The following is a 17,898-nucleotide window of genomic DNA, read 5'->3' on the forward strand; positions in this document are numbered from 1 at the left end:
TACTCAGCCTTTCACTTGTCCTTTTGGGCTCTGATGCTCCTACCCCTGTAAAGAACCCTTCCTTCTTCCAAGATCACCCCAGCCCTTGGTGACACGTTCCCCATCAGCTGTGCACACAAACATACGGTGCACTCTTCTCCATCATAGCATTTTGCACGCTGAACTGTCATCTCTGGTGGGTTAATTTGCATGACTGTCCCCACCCAGACTGTCATCTCTGGGGCAGGAGCTCTGTCTTGTTGGTCCCAGAACAGCCAGTACCTGGACACAGGCTTCACATACAGTGTGGGCCCAATAAATATTTCTTGAAAACAATGAGTCAGTGAGCATGTGTCCACTGAGGCTTTGTTGCACCTAGAATCTCTGATCTGGGGCAAGGGTGAGCAGCATCCTTTGTATTTCCCCAAGCTTGGAGCCCAGAGCCCCTCACCCAGCAGGAGCTGGGTGTTTCCAACGAGTGGGCTGAGAGCAGTCTTCTTGGAGGTACCGACGGCTTTTCTGCATTCCAGAATTGAATCTGGGCTGGCCGAAAGTAGTTAGGGCAAGGGGTATGAGACTGCATGGGACACAGAGATGGACAAAACTGCTGCCACTGCCTAAGAGGCACAGGACAAGAGTTTGAGGACACTTTGCTCCCTCCTTCCCTTCTGGACAGTGCTCAGAGAGAGGACCCCTGGGTGCCATGGTGCCACCCTCCAACCAATCTGGTGGGTGAGCAGGGGCCATAACTTGGCAAACAGCTGTAGAAACCCAAGTGGTAATGATGGGATTTAATGGAGCAGGGCTTAGTGATAAGGGGACCTCACCTGTAGACCTCACATCCACCCACAGCCCCCGCCCCCCCACACACACCTGCATGCACACAGGCCACCCCCTGAGCCCCCTGTTCACTGCCCACCAGAGGCTGATTTATACACCGACACAGTCTCTCACATTATACCCTTAGAGGCACACCACTGCTGTTGATTTGGATCCTGGCCACCATGACCCTCCTCAGGCTCTCCTTGCTGTGATGACCCACTTGCACAGGCCCTTTGGTTCCTGGGCCCTCTCAGCTCCAGGGGAACATATATTTCATCTCTCAGTCCCAGTACCAGTGTCCTCACTTGACTGTCTCACCATAGTCATACATTTTCTCTCTGTGTTACCTTGAGCAAGTTGCTCTACCTTTCTGGGCTTCCATTTCCCGATCTACATAATGAAATCTTTGACTAAGTGACCTGCAAATTCCTGTTCTTCCTGCACATTCAGTCACCCCATAGCTTAGAGGACTGCGATACTCACAGCTACCAGCTGTTCCAGCCAGTCGCCTAGTTGCAAGGCCCCTGAGAGTCCTGCTGCCCTGGGGGCAGGGCTAGGCCTCCCATGGGCCCCTGTGGCTCCATCCCCTAAGACACTGCCTGACACCACTGGCCTCTCATCCTGCCCAAAGTTGTCCCCTTTCCCAGCCCAGAGCTACAAAATGGGTAGGCTGGCTAGAGTCTCCTAGGCTAGTCCCCTTAGGGGACTGCCTTAAGTCTCATGACAGACTTCAGAATCTCTAGCCAGGGCCTGCACACAACCTGGAAGATTGTGGGAGATCGAGGGCTGGACCCTGGGACTCAGGCTAGCCCCTGACTGAGCACCCTCCCTCTGGGAACTGCAGCAGAGGAACCCAGCTCTCTGTGGGACACACCTTTGTAATCTTGTACTGCCTCCTGGTAGCCAATGTTGACTTCTACAAACGCACAGACTGGAAACCTGGATCTACTTATTTGCAGTTTCACAAAATCCCTTCAGTTGCCTGGTCTTGCACTTCAAGTGCTCTTCCTTCTCGCCCTTTCCCTGTCTAACGTCTTTCCTCACTCATTTCAGGCATCTAATCCTCTAGGAAACCTCCACGGACTCCATTACAACCCCCAGGGCTAGGTGGGCACCATGTCTGAGCCTTCTCATGGCCCCCTAAACTTCCTCCCATGGCTCTCTGTTGTACCTGCGCCTTTCCTGGCCTCTTCCCACCAGAGCCACTGGAAGTGACATCTGAGCATAGGCTTGCAGTCATGACCAGCCCTGGACCCTCACAGTTCCTGTAAGGGATGCTTTTTCTCAACACCTCTCATGTTTCAACCATCAAATTGGCAAATATTTAAAGGGGTGAATACCATCAAGAGTGATGGTGAAGGACCATGAGTACTACCCTGCACTGTTCCTGGGAGTATGAATTGGTGCCGCCTCTTTGGAGATCCATCTATCAATGGTTATTCCACATTTAAATGCATGTAGGGGTTTGCTCCAAAATTCCGTTTCTGTGTATCTTGTCTAGACAGATACATCCTCTGTGAACAGGGACATTGGAGAAATGTTTCAGGACATTGAAAGTTGGGGGGAAACCCGAAAGTCCTCGTGTGTGGAAATAGGTAAACAGTTATAGCACATCGCTTAGAACACTATGCAGAAGGTAAGAATGATGAGACAGTTCTCCATGAACTGACAGGAGAAGTTCACCAAGACTCACCGAAAAAAGCAAAAATGAAGTGCCGCAAATACATGCATCATGATCTAATATGTATTTTCTGGTCCCATCAAAGAGAAGCACGTGTTTCTATTATAGAAGGGCATGTATATGTGTGCAAATGCATTGATTGAGGAATTCTTGAGGAAACACACGAAGCTGTTGGTGAGGGGGCTGGTGATGGAGTAGGGTGGGCAAGGGAGACTATTGTTTTATCTGTGTTGTTTTAGTGCGCAGAAATGTGTGCAAGGATTATTTGTGTAAGACAACATTTTAAACAGGTAAGACACCTGTACCTACTACATGTTTAATAAAAAGGAACTGCTATTATTTGTAACCATAAGAATCACTTTCCCTCTTGCAGGAGTTTCTGAGAAACTGGTTTGCAAGGCAACAAAATTTTATTGAGATCCTCCTACGTACCAAGCACTTTCACCCGTTTACCTGTAATTCATCCAGTTCCATCTCCAGGCTGACAGAATCCAGTTGACCCTTCCTCCCTGTAACATCCAATCCAAATAAAAAATTCAGCTTCTTCCTGAATGCCTGCCCACTTGTTAATCCCAGCACCCGAGGAAGCTGGGGGCCAACATGGTAGCATTTCTCGATATGAACTCCATCCACAGTGTGCGGGGTCTTGTCAACATCACTCCCAGCTCCTCTCTGACTCTCCATAAAACTCTGGGTGCATTCAAGGCAGTTGCAGGGAGGCACCTTATTTTCTCGAAGGAGACCCAGAAAGGAAAGAAAATCCTACCAGGCTGGCCAGGATTGTCAGCCTCACCCTGCATCAGGCTCCGGGGAGTGAGCAGCCTGGCCTCCCGTACCAGCCTGGGACTCATTTCTTAGAAAAATCTCAAGGTTCGTGTATAAGTCTGCTCGGGCTGCCATAGCAGAATACCTCCGGCTGGGTGGCTTAAACAAGGCAAATTTATTTGCTCACAGTTCTGCAGGCTGGGAAGTCCAAGATCAAGTTGCTGGTCAATTTCGTTGCTGGTGAGGGCTCTCCTCACGGTTAGTCGCCTTCTTGCTAAGTCCTCACATGGCCTTTCCTGGGCGTGTGCATGGGGAGAGGAAGGGAGAGAGCCCTGTGGTGTCTTTTCTCAGAACACTAATTGTACTGGATCAGGGCTCCACCGTTACGACCTCATTTCACTTTAATTGCCTCCTAAAGCCTGTAGCTCCAAAAACAGTCACCTTGGGGGTTAGGGATTCAACATATGAATTTGTGGGAGACACACTTGAGTCCACGGCAGTTGGTAAGTTTTTCTGTTGCCGACCCTGACTTTCTGGCATTTCCCATTCCCTGCTGTCCAAATGTCCCCATGGAATCACAGATGTCACTGCCTTGAGATACTGACAGATACAACCACCCCCTCATCCTGCCTAAAGCGGCCTACTACCACATCCCAGGCTTACTAATGGGGAGGTGGATTAAGCCCCCCAACCCAGAGCACCTGCTGACACATGTCACTGCCACTGCCTTAAGCATCATCACAGACTTCAGAAGCCCTGGGCCGGGTCCTGGGCACACCCTGGCACATCTCAGAGAGAGGGCAGGACGTTGAGATGGTTCCCCAGGACTGATCCTGGCCCCCGAGAAAAACACACTAGAAAACTGCAGAGGAAGGGGCTCAGGGGGCTCGGTGGCAGACACATTTCTAGTCTTGTTCTGCCACCTGGTGGCAGGTAATGACATCTACAGGGGCACAAATAGAAACCTGGAGTTTGATTATGGATACTGGACAAATCTTGGGCCTTTCTCCCTGGAAATTTCCAGAGGCCTTCCTGGGAATTTGGAAGAACCTTCCTACCTAGGAAATGAGTTCCTTTATATGAGGATGGAAGTTGTGCAGGGAAGTGACAGTGTATTAATCGTTATTTGGGTCTTCATTTGTATTCATTCATTTAAGTCAGCAATTTAAACCCAGCTTTTATTAAGCACTTAACCACCACTTATGAGCCTGGTTATTTTATTCGTATAGCTAGTCATATACACAAATAAGAAACATTTTCACTTGTTCATCGGTTCATGGTCAGTTAACTCCTAAGTTTCAGTGGAGTGGTGTAGGAGAAAACCTAGTTGGAGTGGATTCAAGGAGAGGAAAGGGAGATAGTGAGGACAGACAATGAGACCTGTTTGCTGCTTGGAGGAGTTTCTGAGAATTTGGCATAACTTGCCTGGAAATTCACTAGATTTTGGTAAGGATTTTTGTGAAAATCAGAAGTAACTATGTGCGTGAAAGCTAAGGGCTCTTTACCTCTGATTTGCACAAGAATCCTAGGAATCTCAGAGCTGTCTGGAACCATTGGAACCCGCCTCTCTGCAGCATACCATACAAGTGACCACTCAGGCTCTGTTTCAACACCTCCAATGTTGCTAATCTCATTACCTTATAAAGCCAGTGATGACCTGACTGGTGGGGAGAGTTTCTTCATGTGAATCCCATCTGCTGTGTCTGGGGTCTTATTAAACTTGTTCCCAGCTCCTTCCCCTGACCCTGTCTCTACAATTCTGGGTCCGTTCCATCTAGAACTCTGCTGTGATACCCCACGAGCAAATGTGATGGCGGAGGTCCAATCATAATTTTTTAGTGGGTATGTACTCAGGGGTCAAACAAATAATGCTGCATTTACCTCCACACTATGAAGAAATAAAGAGGCTGCAACGTCTTACATATAAGGATCGCTCTGAGGTTTAACTGTTAAATGTGGGAAAACCAAAGAACAGTAATATGACCATAGTGTCCACATGAATGAAGGAAGGCGACCAACTGTCCCAGTTGGCTTAGGGCTGAGAGGTTTTCCAGGACATGCGACTTTCAGTTTTAAAACTGAAGTGCTCCCAGGCAAGATGGGACCGTGAGTGACCCTAACATGCAATGGATCACTCATTATCAAATAAAATGAGCCACCCCTAGAAGTCTGCTCATCATGTCATCACGAAGCGGACTCTCAGCGCTGCTCTGCTGAGCAAGCAGAAAGCTGGCTTGAGCCTGCTGGGAGGGCCATGGGAAAGAACAAAAGGAGAGAGAGATTGGAGGGGTGGGAGTAAGAGGCAGTGGGAACGGACGGGATGTGACATACCAGAAATGTATCCACTGCTGCTGGAACACACTGCACTGGGCCCTGGGCTGAGGGAGGGAGGAAAGATGGGTGGCAGAAGAGGGGCTGAAGGGGCGTGGAGGGGGCAGGGCTTTGGCCTCCTTGTAACCAGCAGAGAGAAGAACTTCGCTAGGCTCTTCAAGGAAGTCCTGTTGATCACTACGGGCACATCACACACTCCTGGAGCCATGATCTTCACCTCCCTTCCTTCCACCTGTTGAGCTGGTGAGTCCGATGGCCCTCCATTGTCGTGAAATGTCCTCGGGGAGATGGAGGTTGGTCTGTGCAGTCCACTGCTGCACCCCCAGCCCCTGGGACAGGGCCTGGGATGCACATTAACAGTTGCCGAATGAGCTAATGGAGGCCAGGGGTTGAGAGGGGCCATTAGGATGAGGGTATTTCCTCTACCATGCAGATTGTGAAAGGCCCGCATAAGGACCCTGCGGAATGTGTTGTTTTCTCTGACACCACGGAGAACCCATCCGGAGGCACAGGCTCGCCCAGAGAGCCTGCTCTTCTGCGAGAGTCTTGGAGGAGCCGGTTCCAGAGAGCCCTGGCATGTTTCACCAGGTCCTTCAGGTGAGAGCTCAGAGCCATCCTCTGCCTCTCTCTCTCTCTGTCTCTCTCTCTGTCTCTCTGTCTCTCTCTCTCTCTCTCTCTGTCTCTCTCTCTCTCTCTCTGCGCGCAGCCAAGCACACCTGCCGCTCCTTCCTCTTCCAAAAAGGGAACGCCAGGCCAGGCCTGAATTCCCCAGGGCTCCCCAGAGTCCACTCATCACTCTGCTCTCCTCTCTAGGGGAGGATACCAGACGCTCGAAAACTGAGACCACGGAGCCGCAGACACAGAGCCATGAACGGTGATCAAGCCCTCTCTGTTGCCTCATGCCGCTGCTTTCCACGGTGTCTCCGTTGCTGGGCCTGAAATAAATGCTGGCATGCTTGACCAGTTTTGCTTCATGGTATTTGATGTAACTCTCAACACTGACCCCAGCCTCTGGTGAATTGGGGGTGGTCGGCTTTGGCGGTGGTGGGGCTGCGGAGGGAGGCTGTGGTGGTGAGGCTGTGGAGGGAGGCTGTCCGGCCTCCTCCTTGAGGCTGTGCTGCTTGTCCCCCAGTCCTGCTTGCAATGGGCTGCGGCCAGCCATCAGTGAATTTCCCGCAGCTGACAGCTCTGACCCTGATGGGGCACTCATATGCAGGAATGAGGAAGGAAGAAATAGCATCTCTCTCCCCACCCCCGCCCCAGCAATGTACACAGTCTTCATAGCTGACAAAAACCGGGCAGTGTTTACATGGGGAGGGTGACGGCCACGTGTGGGTAGAATCTGTGGGTTTTAAAGAAAGGTCTTTGACCCCTAACCTTATAGAGAGCTCCCAAGCACCCCAAACCCACTGCAAGACAGAACCCTTCCCATAGACCAGCTGGTCTCCAACTGCACATTGTTCCTTCTCATATGATAAGGGACTCTTGCCCTCCTACGGTGACCTTGATATAGACTGCAGCATATTATCTGCAGAAGTCTGTTGGGAGCAGGGGTAGAGCATATTTGTCCCTTTAATCTAACCCCATGGGGGAGGCCCTGTTAGAAACTGCATCACCAGGAATCACCCAGGCCAATGTAGAAGCGGTGGGCTCTTCAGACACACAATATGGGGTGAGGGGACCTCATAGGGGCCCCCATCAAATCGCATTGATCTGCTTCTTTCCTGAATGAGGAGCCGAATCCCACTGAGACCCCTAGACTCAGGCCCTCAGCTTTGTAGAGTTGGTGGCTCCAGTGTCTCAGGCTGCTCATGGGAGAGCAACACTCTGGAGGACCCACCCCCACGGGACCCATCTTCCCCCCTGCCACCTTCTCTCTCATTAAGACTGAAATAAATCTGGAAGGCATTGGTGTTTTTATGCGTCCGTATCTTTCTTACACCTCTTCAGAAAGATATTCATTTGGTTGGGATCGGGCTGGCGGTTGAGGTGGGGAGGAGTTTAAGACATAGCCACATATTTGGGCCCACGTACTTGGTCCTAGTCATGGGACAGCATTGTTTGTTTCTAAGGACCTGGTAGGACTGTGGCCTATAGACAGTGATTTTTTTCCACAGGTATCTTGTTCTGATCTTGAGGAGGGCAATTCAATGTAACCAGGAGGAAAAACATATCCTCTCTCCCTGTCCAAACACACATACCCTTCATATCTGACAAGGGATGTGGGCTTCAAATGGGGAGTGGGTGGCTTGGGATTTTGAGGAAAGGCCTTAGATTGAGGTACACATAATCCGCCCCACCCAACCCCACCCCAAACTGAGACAGAGCCCTTCGAAAACACTTGCCCCCTTCGCCTCCCATTGCATATTCCCATATTATGATATTCCCCCACCCCACGCCCACCATGAGCCTTTCCTTCATGCCAGCAGAGGAAAGGGAGTGAGGGGTTAACAACGAAATGTTCTCTGGACCCTACATATCCTAGAGTAGGTCCTGCGGAGTTGGTGCCAGGATCCCCGGCGTATGTGTCTATAGGGGCACAAAAAGGCTTCCCGAGGCCAACAGGCAGGGCTGTAAAATGTGTGTATGAATCCCTGAGGAACAAGGATAATTTTAGGCTAATTATTATGAACATTATACCCACCAGCGCCACTCTAAGGCATGGAGAATACCGGTCCTTTAAAAACCCGCTGGTGCTGGCCGGTGTAAATTTGGTAGGGTTGTGCTTTCATCAGATCCCTCCCTGCTCAAAAGACCTCCGTAGCTTCCCAGGCCAACCAAATGAGGTCTGGGCTCCTCAGTCTGCCCATCAGGGCTCTTCTGGGCTTCACCCCAGGCTGATTTAGACTTATCTCTCTTCCCTGAGAGCAGTTTTCCCTCTGCATAAACAGGAAAACTTACACATTCGTACATCCGTGCCTTTGCTTCTGAAAAGACCTAACTGTCATCGTGCAACACACTGAGCTCCGGCTCTCCCAGGCTACAGGGGTGAGCATCTGCTCAGAGGCTTCTGGGAGTCAGCTCCGGTGAGTGCCACACTTAGCCCCTCGCCCATCACGCCTTAGAGATGATGGACGTAAAGCCCCCGGTGTGTGCACTGTAGAAACTGCACAGGGACAGGAGTCCAGGGCAGCTTCCAGACCTGCCACAGGTGGAGTCTTCTCTATGGCTCGTCCAGGACGCAAGAGCAGCTGCTTTCCAAAGAGCCATTTTCCACTGCAAGTTTTTAGCTCTCAGCCCTAAAGTCCACCAACTGAGGATCCTGGCTCCTGGACTTGTCCCCACGCCCACATCATCATTGCTGCCCAGTTTCCCCAAATTCTAACCTTCCAATTCCACTGAAGAACATGGGACTCTCCAGATGCCCACAATACCCTGCCTCAGGGCCTTTCAACTTACTGCTCCCTTAGTGCTTCATGCTCAGGCAGCATCTCAATACAAGGAAGCCCTCCTCTCTCTCGGACGCCCACCACCCAGGGTCAGGTGTCTCTCCTCTAGGCTCCCGTACCGCCTGCTTCTTATCTCCAACCCAGCAATTAATATACCCAACTGCCACATCTGGCTGATTTACTTACATGACAGCCCCATCTACACTCCCAGATATGGGGCAGAGGCTGAGTCTGGCGTATTCTTGTATCTCCAGTGCCCGGCACAGTGCCTCACATATAGTAGGTGGTCAGTAAATATATGTTGAATAAATGAGTCAATGAGCAAGGTGTCTAATTCATTAATTTTTTATTTTTCCCTACATTCTAGAGAACTAAGAAAATACAAGTAAATATCAGATGTATTTTTGTGCAACAGACACTGACCAACGTTTTATTTTATCTTTTTATATTTGGAGAGGGGGATCATTGTACCGGTAAAGTCTTTCAAGCTTTCAAAGAACAGCTTATTCCAATGCTATAATATATTCCAGACACAAAAAGATATAGTGTCCCAATTTCTTTTATGAAACAGCAAATCTCTCCTTCTAAAACTGAAACAAAGAACAATAAAACATTTGACCAATGTCATTCACAAACCCAGACGCTCAACTTAAATACTTAATCAAATGTCTACAGAACCAAGGATTTTGAAAACATGGTTAGGTATGGCTTTTGTTTCAACCTCGATATAATACTGTCATCATTTAGTTTTAGCCAGTTTATTTCCTACAAATTGTTTGTCATTAGAGAAAAGTCAATTAAAGCAAACAAAACTTTGCAATGTACAAGTTGAAAGCTAAATCACCAAGAGACACAAAGGAGAACTGGAGCACAGATACCACGGGTGGTACGTTCTCCCTAACCCCACTCTATACCCCTCGACTCTTCGAAAGTCACAGCCCCAGTGCCCACTGCTGCAGGGCCCCTTCGACTACCTGCAACAAAACAAAGTGAGGACTCAGCCTCAGCCTTCACCGGTGGCAGGAGGAGCCCCTGACCCTAGCCTGAGATTGTAACCAGCACTGGCACTGTCCCCGGTACCGGTAATTGCTCCAGCCATGGCTCTAGCCCTGGCACTGGCACTGGTACGGGTGCTGATGCTTGCTTCAGCCATGGCAGAGGCCCTGGAACTGGAACTGGCACTAACACTGGCACCTGTCACGTCACCAACAGCAGCTGCATCTCGGGCACGGGGTATTTCCTCCTCTTCTTTCAATGCCTCATTTACTGCCACGGAAAGGATCTGGGGTGAGTGTCATTCACTTTGGCCACAAACTCCGGGACTTCCATCTGTCTTGTTTCCTTTGAGAGCCCCACAAGAATACCTAGAGCAGGGGATTGCTGCTGGACGCCTACTTGTGCACCAGATACTTCTGTTGCACACAAGCTTTGGTGATGAGCTTCATGGGCTCCCTAAAGATGAAATGCTTTTTAGACGAATGTACCTCCAACAAACACCCTCAACACCTCCCAGACCACCTCCTCAGGGACACAGCTGGCCTGCATGAAGATCAAGTCCAGAGTAATCATCAGGAGCCCAGTCTTTGGTGTGCCCTGGTCGCCTGTCAGGCCCCAAACCAGGGCAGGATCGATTTTTGTGATCAGGACATAGGAGTGCTCTGTTGGATCAAGTTCCTTCACCTAGAACCCAAAGACTAACTCGGGGAGGTCAGAGGCTCTCTTGAAAATCTCGGGGAGGAAGCTTCTGTACCTTTTGATGACATACTTCAGCATGTCTGCCCTTTTGATCGGCACCGTCTTCCGGTTCTTAACCAGCAGGTACTGCACCAGCTCAGCTACTTTCTAGCTCACAGGGTCTCTGGGCATGCGCATCAGGGATGTCGGGGGCCCGTGGGGTACTTGGGGGGGGCCCCTAGGGGTTGCCGGGGTCCACAAAGGAACTTGCAGAAGCACCTGAGCAGGGGCTCCATGCCTCAGAAGAAATGCTCCCAGGGCTCCAGGGAGCACTTGGTGTCCCCGCTGTAGGCGCCCCCGTGGGGGGTTCTTGGGCAAAGGAGGAGAGAAGGAGGAGGCCACGGGGCCTCTGAGCCCCGCAGGCCCTGGGTGTCACCTCTACCGCGGACGTTCTCACCTGCGGCTTTGGCTGGCCCAGGAAGCAGGAACTCTGGGAAGAGATGCGCGTCCACGGGCATTCGGCGGCCACAGCGCTGTGTGCGAGGCCGCGAGGACGGTGACGTCGCCGCGGCTGCAGCGGCGGCTGCTGAGAAGACCCGGAGCCCCAGGGTCTTGAGTCGGAGGCCGCCGCCCTCAGACCCGGAGGAGGAGGGAGCGGGAGGGGAGGGGTCGGGGCTAAGCCGCCGCCGCCCGGGTCTTCCCCGAGCTGTGGGAACCGGCGGGTGCCGCCCCGCAGTGCCTCTTCTGGTAGGGGACAGTACAGCAGGCTGGGGCCTGAGGGATGCGGGGGCGCTGCTCCCAGAGGTGGGGCCTCTGATGTGAGGCTTGAAAGAGACCATAAGCCTCAAGGCCAGGCCCAGAGTGAACGCTTAACAACTGCTAACTGTCATTGTGAAGAATCAGATCATTCTGGATTGTCTTTGTCTCCCCTCTTTCCCTTGTGGAGAAGGCTCTCTAGCAGATGTCTCTGTTTCTGCCTGTAGGCATTTATCCAGCAGCTGCCCCTGCAGCTTCTTCTTCAAATAATCTACCCGAAGCTGCTTTGCTCAGTGCCTGACCCAGAGTAACCGCTTAGTGAATGTTCCTTTGATTATTACACGGTACCATACCTCTTATCTACATTGCTCCTACCCTGTGGTCATCCAGATGTGGAGGAAGAACCTGGGGAACAAGTGACCTCCATGCAGAACTGCAGATGTACTTCCTTTTCCTTATGATCAGCGGATCTGAGGAGCAAAACATCGATTCTCTGGTGTATCATTTCTCTACCGGACAGTCCAGAAAGTTATTGTTAACTATAATTTAACTTTCCAAATCACCATTCTTAATGACATTTTCTTGTTACTGCTCTCTCTTCCGTGTCACTGGGCCTCGTTTTTCCTCTACAAACTGCTTCCTCCCATTTCACCTCTCATCTGAGATTCCGGGACCCTCAGTAAACTCCTGCTCTGAGGTCAGTCCCCAGGAAGCCCACAGATAAATAACAAGAAGATTTCTCCACCCCAGCGAGTGCATTCTTTTACTGTATCATGTGGTACAATTTAGCACTCCTTTTCCCCCCACCTAACCTTTCCGGACAGTAACCCGTGTAGCCTTCTTATACATAGCAAAACTGTCTACGTTTCTAGAGCAATTTTTATATCTCACTACAAGATTGACTCAATTTCCATATAATTTCCACACTTCTGCTTCAGGGCTTTCGAATTTCTTCTGTTGATCTAAATTATGTTGTACTAATTCTACTATATAGATTTAGAAATTGTTTTTATTGTCTGGGTGGAACAAGTTCCCCCTCACATTTCTTCTTTTTCAAAACTTCTTCAAATATTGTGAAAAATGTTGTCCTCTATAAGAACTTCAGGATCACACTTTTCGAGTTAAAAAAAAAAAAATCCCCGGCTTCAATTTTAATTAGAATTTCTTAGGATGTATAGTTCACTGTGAGAAGAATTACAATCTTTAAAAGATGTAGGCTTCTCATTCATAAAATAGAGTACGTTCTTCCATCGATTCCAGGTTTTAATCAGAGTAGTGCAGTTACCTTTCATAGTTTACCTTGTATAGCTTTTGCATATTTCTTGTTTGTCCATGGCAGGTTTTTTCAGTTTCATCGCTGCTGCGAATTGGATATTTCCCATTATATCTTCTAATTACTTACTTCTTATATATATATATATAGGAAGCCTAGTGGTTTTGTATAGTTTATCTGGCATATGGCCACCTTCATAATGCCTCTCTTTAATTATAAGACTTTTGCAGTGGATTCTCTTGCATTTTCTAGCTAGACAATCACATTGTCTCTGTATTATAATTACAGCACTCATTTCCCTTTTTCTGATCACATTGACTAGGACCATGGTACCATGTTGGGTAGTGGTGGTGATATCAAACTTCCTTTTTTTTTGCTTTTAGTGGGAAGGACTCTACTGATTTTTGGTCAAACATATTGATTTCTAATACCGGTTGTGCCAATTATCAGCGTATTGTCTGTAGGTCCAAGTTAATCTGTCTTTGCTTTGCTTTGTGATACTAGAGCTGATCCCTATGAACCTTTCTCCTACGCCAGCTAACAGAATGTTAGGCTTTGTCAATAGAGAGCACTGGAGTGACCGTATAAGTCCCAGCAGGAAGACAGGTCCCTCCTAGCTGCAGTCTCCCATTTGATGGCATTCACTGAAGGAGGTCAGAGGCCAGCACAGACAAGGTCCAGCTGCACCCTCAGGCCATGCTCTCCCTACCATCACCACCTCCGAGAAGCACCAGCCTTCCTGTGCACCACCACCACTCGCCACCCTCCTGGGGTGGGGGTCTCTTCTACAGACCAGTGAAGGCCCACACTCTCTGGCAAGTTTCTGCACCACTGGCAGGCTCCATGTTCTTTTGACAGCCACACGCTCTTCAAAGAGGTCTGATTCTCAGCTGGGGAGGGACGGTGGTCTCTCCTACTTCTGTATTGTCTGTTTTTCCTCATTCTAGAGGTAGTAGCTGATATTTTACACCTGCTACCCTTGGACCCCTTAAAGGCCTCTTCTACTCCTTTTAGTAGTTAACCACCTTCTACTGCTTAGCCATGCTTTGTATTCAATGTTCTCTGTCCAAATAACCAGCACGGTTTCTGCCTCCTGATTGGGCCCTGACTCACATACCACTTATCAACCTACAGATGTTTCCCTCTAAAGCAAACTTCCTAGGTTTTTCTTTTTTTTCTATTCAGAAATGTATTTTAAATTTAATCAAATGGCTTTTCATCACCCATCAAATTATTAATGTTCACATGGTTTTTCTTCCATAACGGTTTCCAGTTGTAAAGAAGCCTAGAAAAGATAGAGAAAACACAAGCAAAGAGATATGCATTAGAAATCATTGCAAGTTGTGGGAACAATACAAATTTCCATAAAACTGTCTTTGATGAGTCTTTGCCTGCAGACTCTGATTGAGATACCATAGGTGCTATAGAATCCTCTCTGTGTCACTCACTAAGCCCGGTCCATTGGCCATGTGGAGGTTTTAGCCTGTGAGTTGGGGGAGAGCTCTGCTCCCTGAAACACTCCCTGGCCCCTATTGTAGAATTTGCTCACAGTTGTTCTCTCTTCTCCCCATGACGAAGTCACCCAATCTCAACAGAGAGCTATCCAACTCCCTACTCCATCCACAGCCAGACCAGAGAGGGCCCTGCAGGCCAAGGAAAGGGGAAAAGTCAAGGCTTTGGCCTGCTTTCCATTTCAAACCGGGACCACCAGACTATGACCCAAGCTGAGAGCAGTGCGCTTACTAGGCCCACTCAGTGTGAGTGGTGCAGTCAAGCTTTCATTCATGTTCTCTGCTTATCTGTGCAGCAGCGTAGGCCTATGCACTCCCTCCCTCTACCACCGCACACACTGCCCATGCTAGCCGGCTCTAAAAAAGTGAAGACAAAATAGAAAATGGGCAAAACTCATAAACCTACCCCCCAGAGTCAGAAATTCAAATGGCCAATAAACATTTCAAAAGCAATGCTCAACCCCACTAGTAATCAGGGAAATGCTCATAAAACAACAAAGAGATACGGATTTTACCCAACTATTCGGCAAAAAAAATTTTAAATAGGTTAATACCAAATATATGGTAAAATACAATAGTTAAGACTATAAATCGATACTAACATCTATTAAAAATTTAAATGTGTATGCACTTGATAACAAAAATTCACATAATGATGTTCATCCTGGGTACGGTTGCCAAACAAAATACAGGATGCCCAGTTAAACTTGAATTTCAGATCAACAGCAAATACTTTATGTGTGAGTGTGTCTTATCCAGTATTTGAGACATACCTACACTAAAATAATTATCAAGTGCTAAGCAATTGTTCATTGTTTACGTGAAATTCAAATTTAACTGGGTTTCCTGTACTCTTATTTGCTAACTCTGGCAACGCTAATCCTAGAGAACCACCCGAGCTGTGCAAAAGGAGATGTGCACAAGAATTGTCATTGCCATCTTGTTTATAATAAGAAACAAAATTGAAAAGAATAGAGATATTCACCCACAAGAGAATGGTTTAAAAACCTTCCCTGTAACTAAATACCTTGCATAAGTTAAAAGATTAAAGCTGGAAAAAAATCTACTCTTGAATTTTAAAATGTTATGGAACAATATTTAGAATTTGATGTCATTTATTAAGACAATGCAAAACTAAATTACATTTCTGTAGGTAAAAGTACATTAGTGTAAACGCATAGGACTAGATCTAAAAAGATATTCACCAACCTTTTAAGAGTGAGGCTTTTAATTCTGGAGGGTTAGACAGAGTATGTACTTTTCAAGTGTCCATCATCTCAACATAGACTTTAAGTGCCAACAAATTTTAAAAGTACTGAATTCCATATATGCACGGGTCTACCTCTGGGATTCGTGTTCTTCCCTGTTGATCTATTTATCTTGCCTCAAGCCAACTCAACTCTATTCTAATTAGTATATCTTTACCATATGCATAATATATATTATGGCAAGTTCCCCTCTGAGTTCTTATTTGTCAAAATTGCATATGAGGAGGTGTGTGTCCACTGCTCTTCCATCCATAAGAAAATTCTCGGTTGGCAAGTTCAGTTTCACCTTGGTCAGGGCATGAGGATCCCCCATATGCCTCCATCCCCAGATGTTCACACCCACCACCCTCTGTCCAGTGAAGCTTCCACATATCTAGGACCATTGAGCGATGAGTTGTCCACAGATGATGAAATAATATGGCATGAATAAGTCCTAATGTGAAATAATTGTAGCAAATGTAATGTAAACCTGCTAAAATCACCAATTAAAAGGGACTCTCAAGTTAGATTTGAAAAATATAGATGCAAAAATTCTTAGTAAAATCCTAGCAAATCGTATCCAAGTGCTTATCAAAAAACTAATCCATCACGACCAAGTGGGCTTCATCCCAGAGATGCAGGGGTGGTTCAACATACGTAAATCTATAAATGTAATTCACCACTTAAATAGAAGCAAAAATAAAGACCATATGATCCTCTCAATAGATGCAGAAAAAGCATTTGACAAAATTCAACACCCTTTTATGATAAGAAAGCTTAACAAAATAGGCATAGACGGGACCTACCTAAAAACGATACAAGATATATAAGACAAACCCACAGCCAACATCATACTAAATGGGGAAAAATTGAAAGCACTCCCACTTAGAACTGGAACCAGACAAGGCTGCCCACTGTCCCCATTACTTTTCAACATAGTATTGGAAGTCCTTGTGAGAGCTATCAGGCAAGAGCAGAATCAAGGGAGTCCAAATAGGGAAAGAAGAGATCAAACTCTCACTCTTTGCTGATGATATGATGTTATGCCTGGAAAACCCCAAGGATTCAACCAAGAGACTCCTGGAATTCATTAATGAATTCAGCAAAGTCTCAGGTTACAAAATCAATACACACAAATCAGAGGCATTCATATATGTCAAGGACAGTCAGTCGGAGAAGCAAATTAAAGACTCAATACCCTTCAAAATAGCAACAAAGAAAATAAAATATCTAGGAATATATTTAACTGAAGAGGCAAAGGACCTCTATAGGGAGAACTATGAAACACTGAGGAAGGAAATGGCAGAACATGTAAATAGGTGGAAAACCATACCATGCTCACGGATTGGAAGAATCAACATTGTTAAAATGTCTATACTACCCAAAGTAATCTACAGATTCAATGCGATCACTATTAAAATACCAACATCATTTTTCACAGATTTAGAAAAAATAATTATACACTTTGTATGGAATCAGACAAGACCCTGTATAGCAAAAGCAATTTTAAGCAATAAAAACAAAATGGGAGGTATTAATTTGCCAGACTTCAAACTATAGTGCAAGGCTGTGGTTCTTAAAACTGTCTGGTATTGGCACAAGGGCAGGGACACAGACCAGTGGAACAGAACAGAAAATCCAAATATAAAACCCATCCTCATATAGCCATCTAATCTTTGACAAAGCAGACAAAAACATACTCTGGGGACAAGAATCCCTATGCAATAAATGGTGCTGGGAAAATTGGATAGCCACTTGTAGAAGACTGAAACAGGACCCAAAGATTTCACCTCTCACAAAAATCAAATCACGGTGGATAACAGACTTAAACCTTAGGTGGGAAACGATTAGAATTCTAGAAGAAAATGTAGGAAAGACTCTTACAGACATTGGCCTAGGCAAAGAATTTATGAAGAAGACCCCTAAGGCAATCACAGCAACAACAAAAATAAATGAATGAATGGGACCTGAGTAAATTAAAAAGCTTCTGCACAGCCAAAGACACAGTCACGAGAATAAACAGACAACCTACAGAATGGGAAAAAATTTTCGCAAACTACACATCAGATAAAGGACTGATAAGAATCTATTTAGAACTCAGGAAAATCAATAAGAGAAAATCAAACAACCCTATCAAAAAGTGGGCAAAGAACATGAATAGAAATTTTTCAAAAGAAGATATAAGAATGGCTAACAAACATATGAAAAAATGCTCAACATCTCTAATCATCAGGGAAATGCAAATCAAAACCACGATGAGATATCACTTAACTCCAGTGAGAATGGCCTTTTTTAAAAAGTCCCAAAACAACACATGTTGCCATGGATGCAGAGAGACAGGAACACTCATACACTGCTGGTGGGACTGCAAACTAGTGCAACCCCTGTGGAAAGCATTATGGAGATACCTTAAACAGATTCAAGTAGACCTACCATTCGATTCAGCAATCCCATTATTGGGCATCTACCC

The 17,898-nt window shown here is 47.0% G+C and overlaps 1 protein-coding gene across 1 annotated transcript in view; it reads right to left on the reverse strand.

Moving 5' to 3' along the window:
• LOC123627969 (doublesex- and mab-3-related transcription factor C1-like) overlaps window positions 1–11,356 on the reverse strand; it is a 91,591-nt gene extending 80,235 nt beyond the window's left edge. The window contains exon 1 of the mRNA XM_045537530.1: window positions 11,099–11,356. Within this exon, the coding sequence (XP_045393486.1) occupies window positions 11,099–11,159 (61 nt within the window). The 5' untranslated portion in view covers window positions 11,160–11,356. The remainder of the gene's footprint in view (window positions 1–11,098) is intronic.
• Window positions 11,357–17,898: the final 6,542 nt, after the last annotated feature.

Source organism: Lemur catta, chromosome X (genome assembly GCF_020740605.2).
Source record: "Lemur catta isolate mLemCat1 chromosome X, mLemCat1.pri, whole genome shotgun sequence".
Lineage (NCBI taxonomy): Eukaryota > Metazoa > Chordata > Mammalia > Primates > Lemuridae > Lemur > Lemur catta.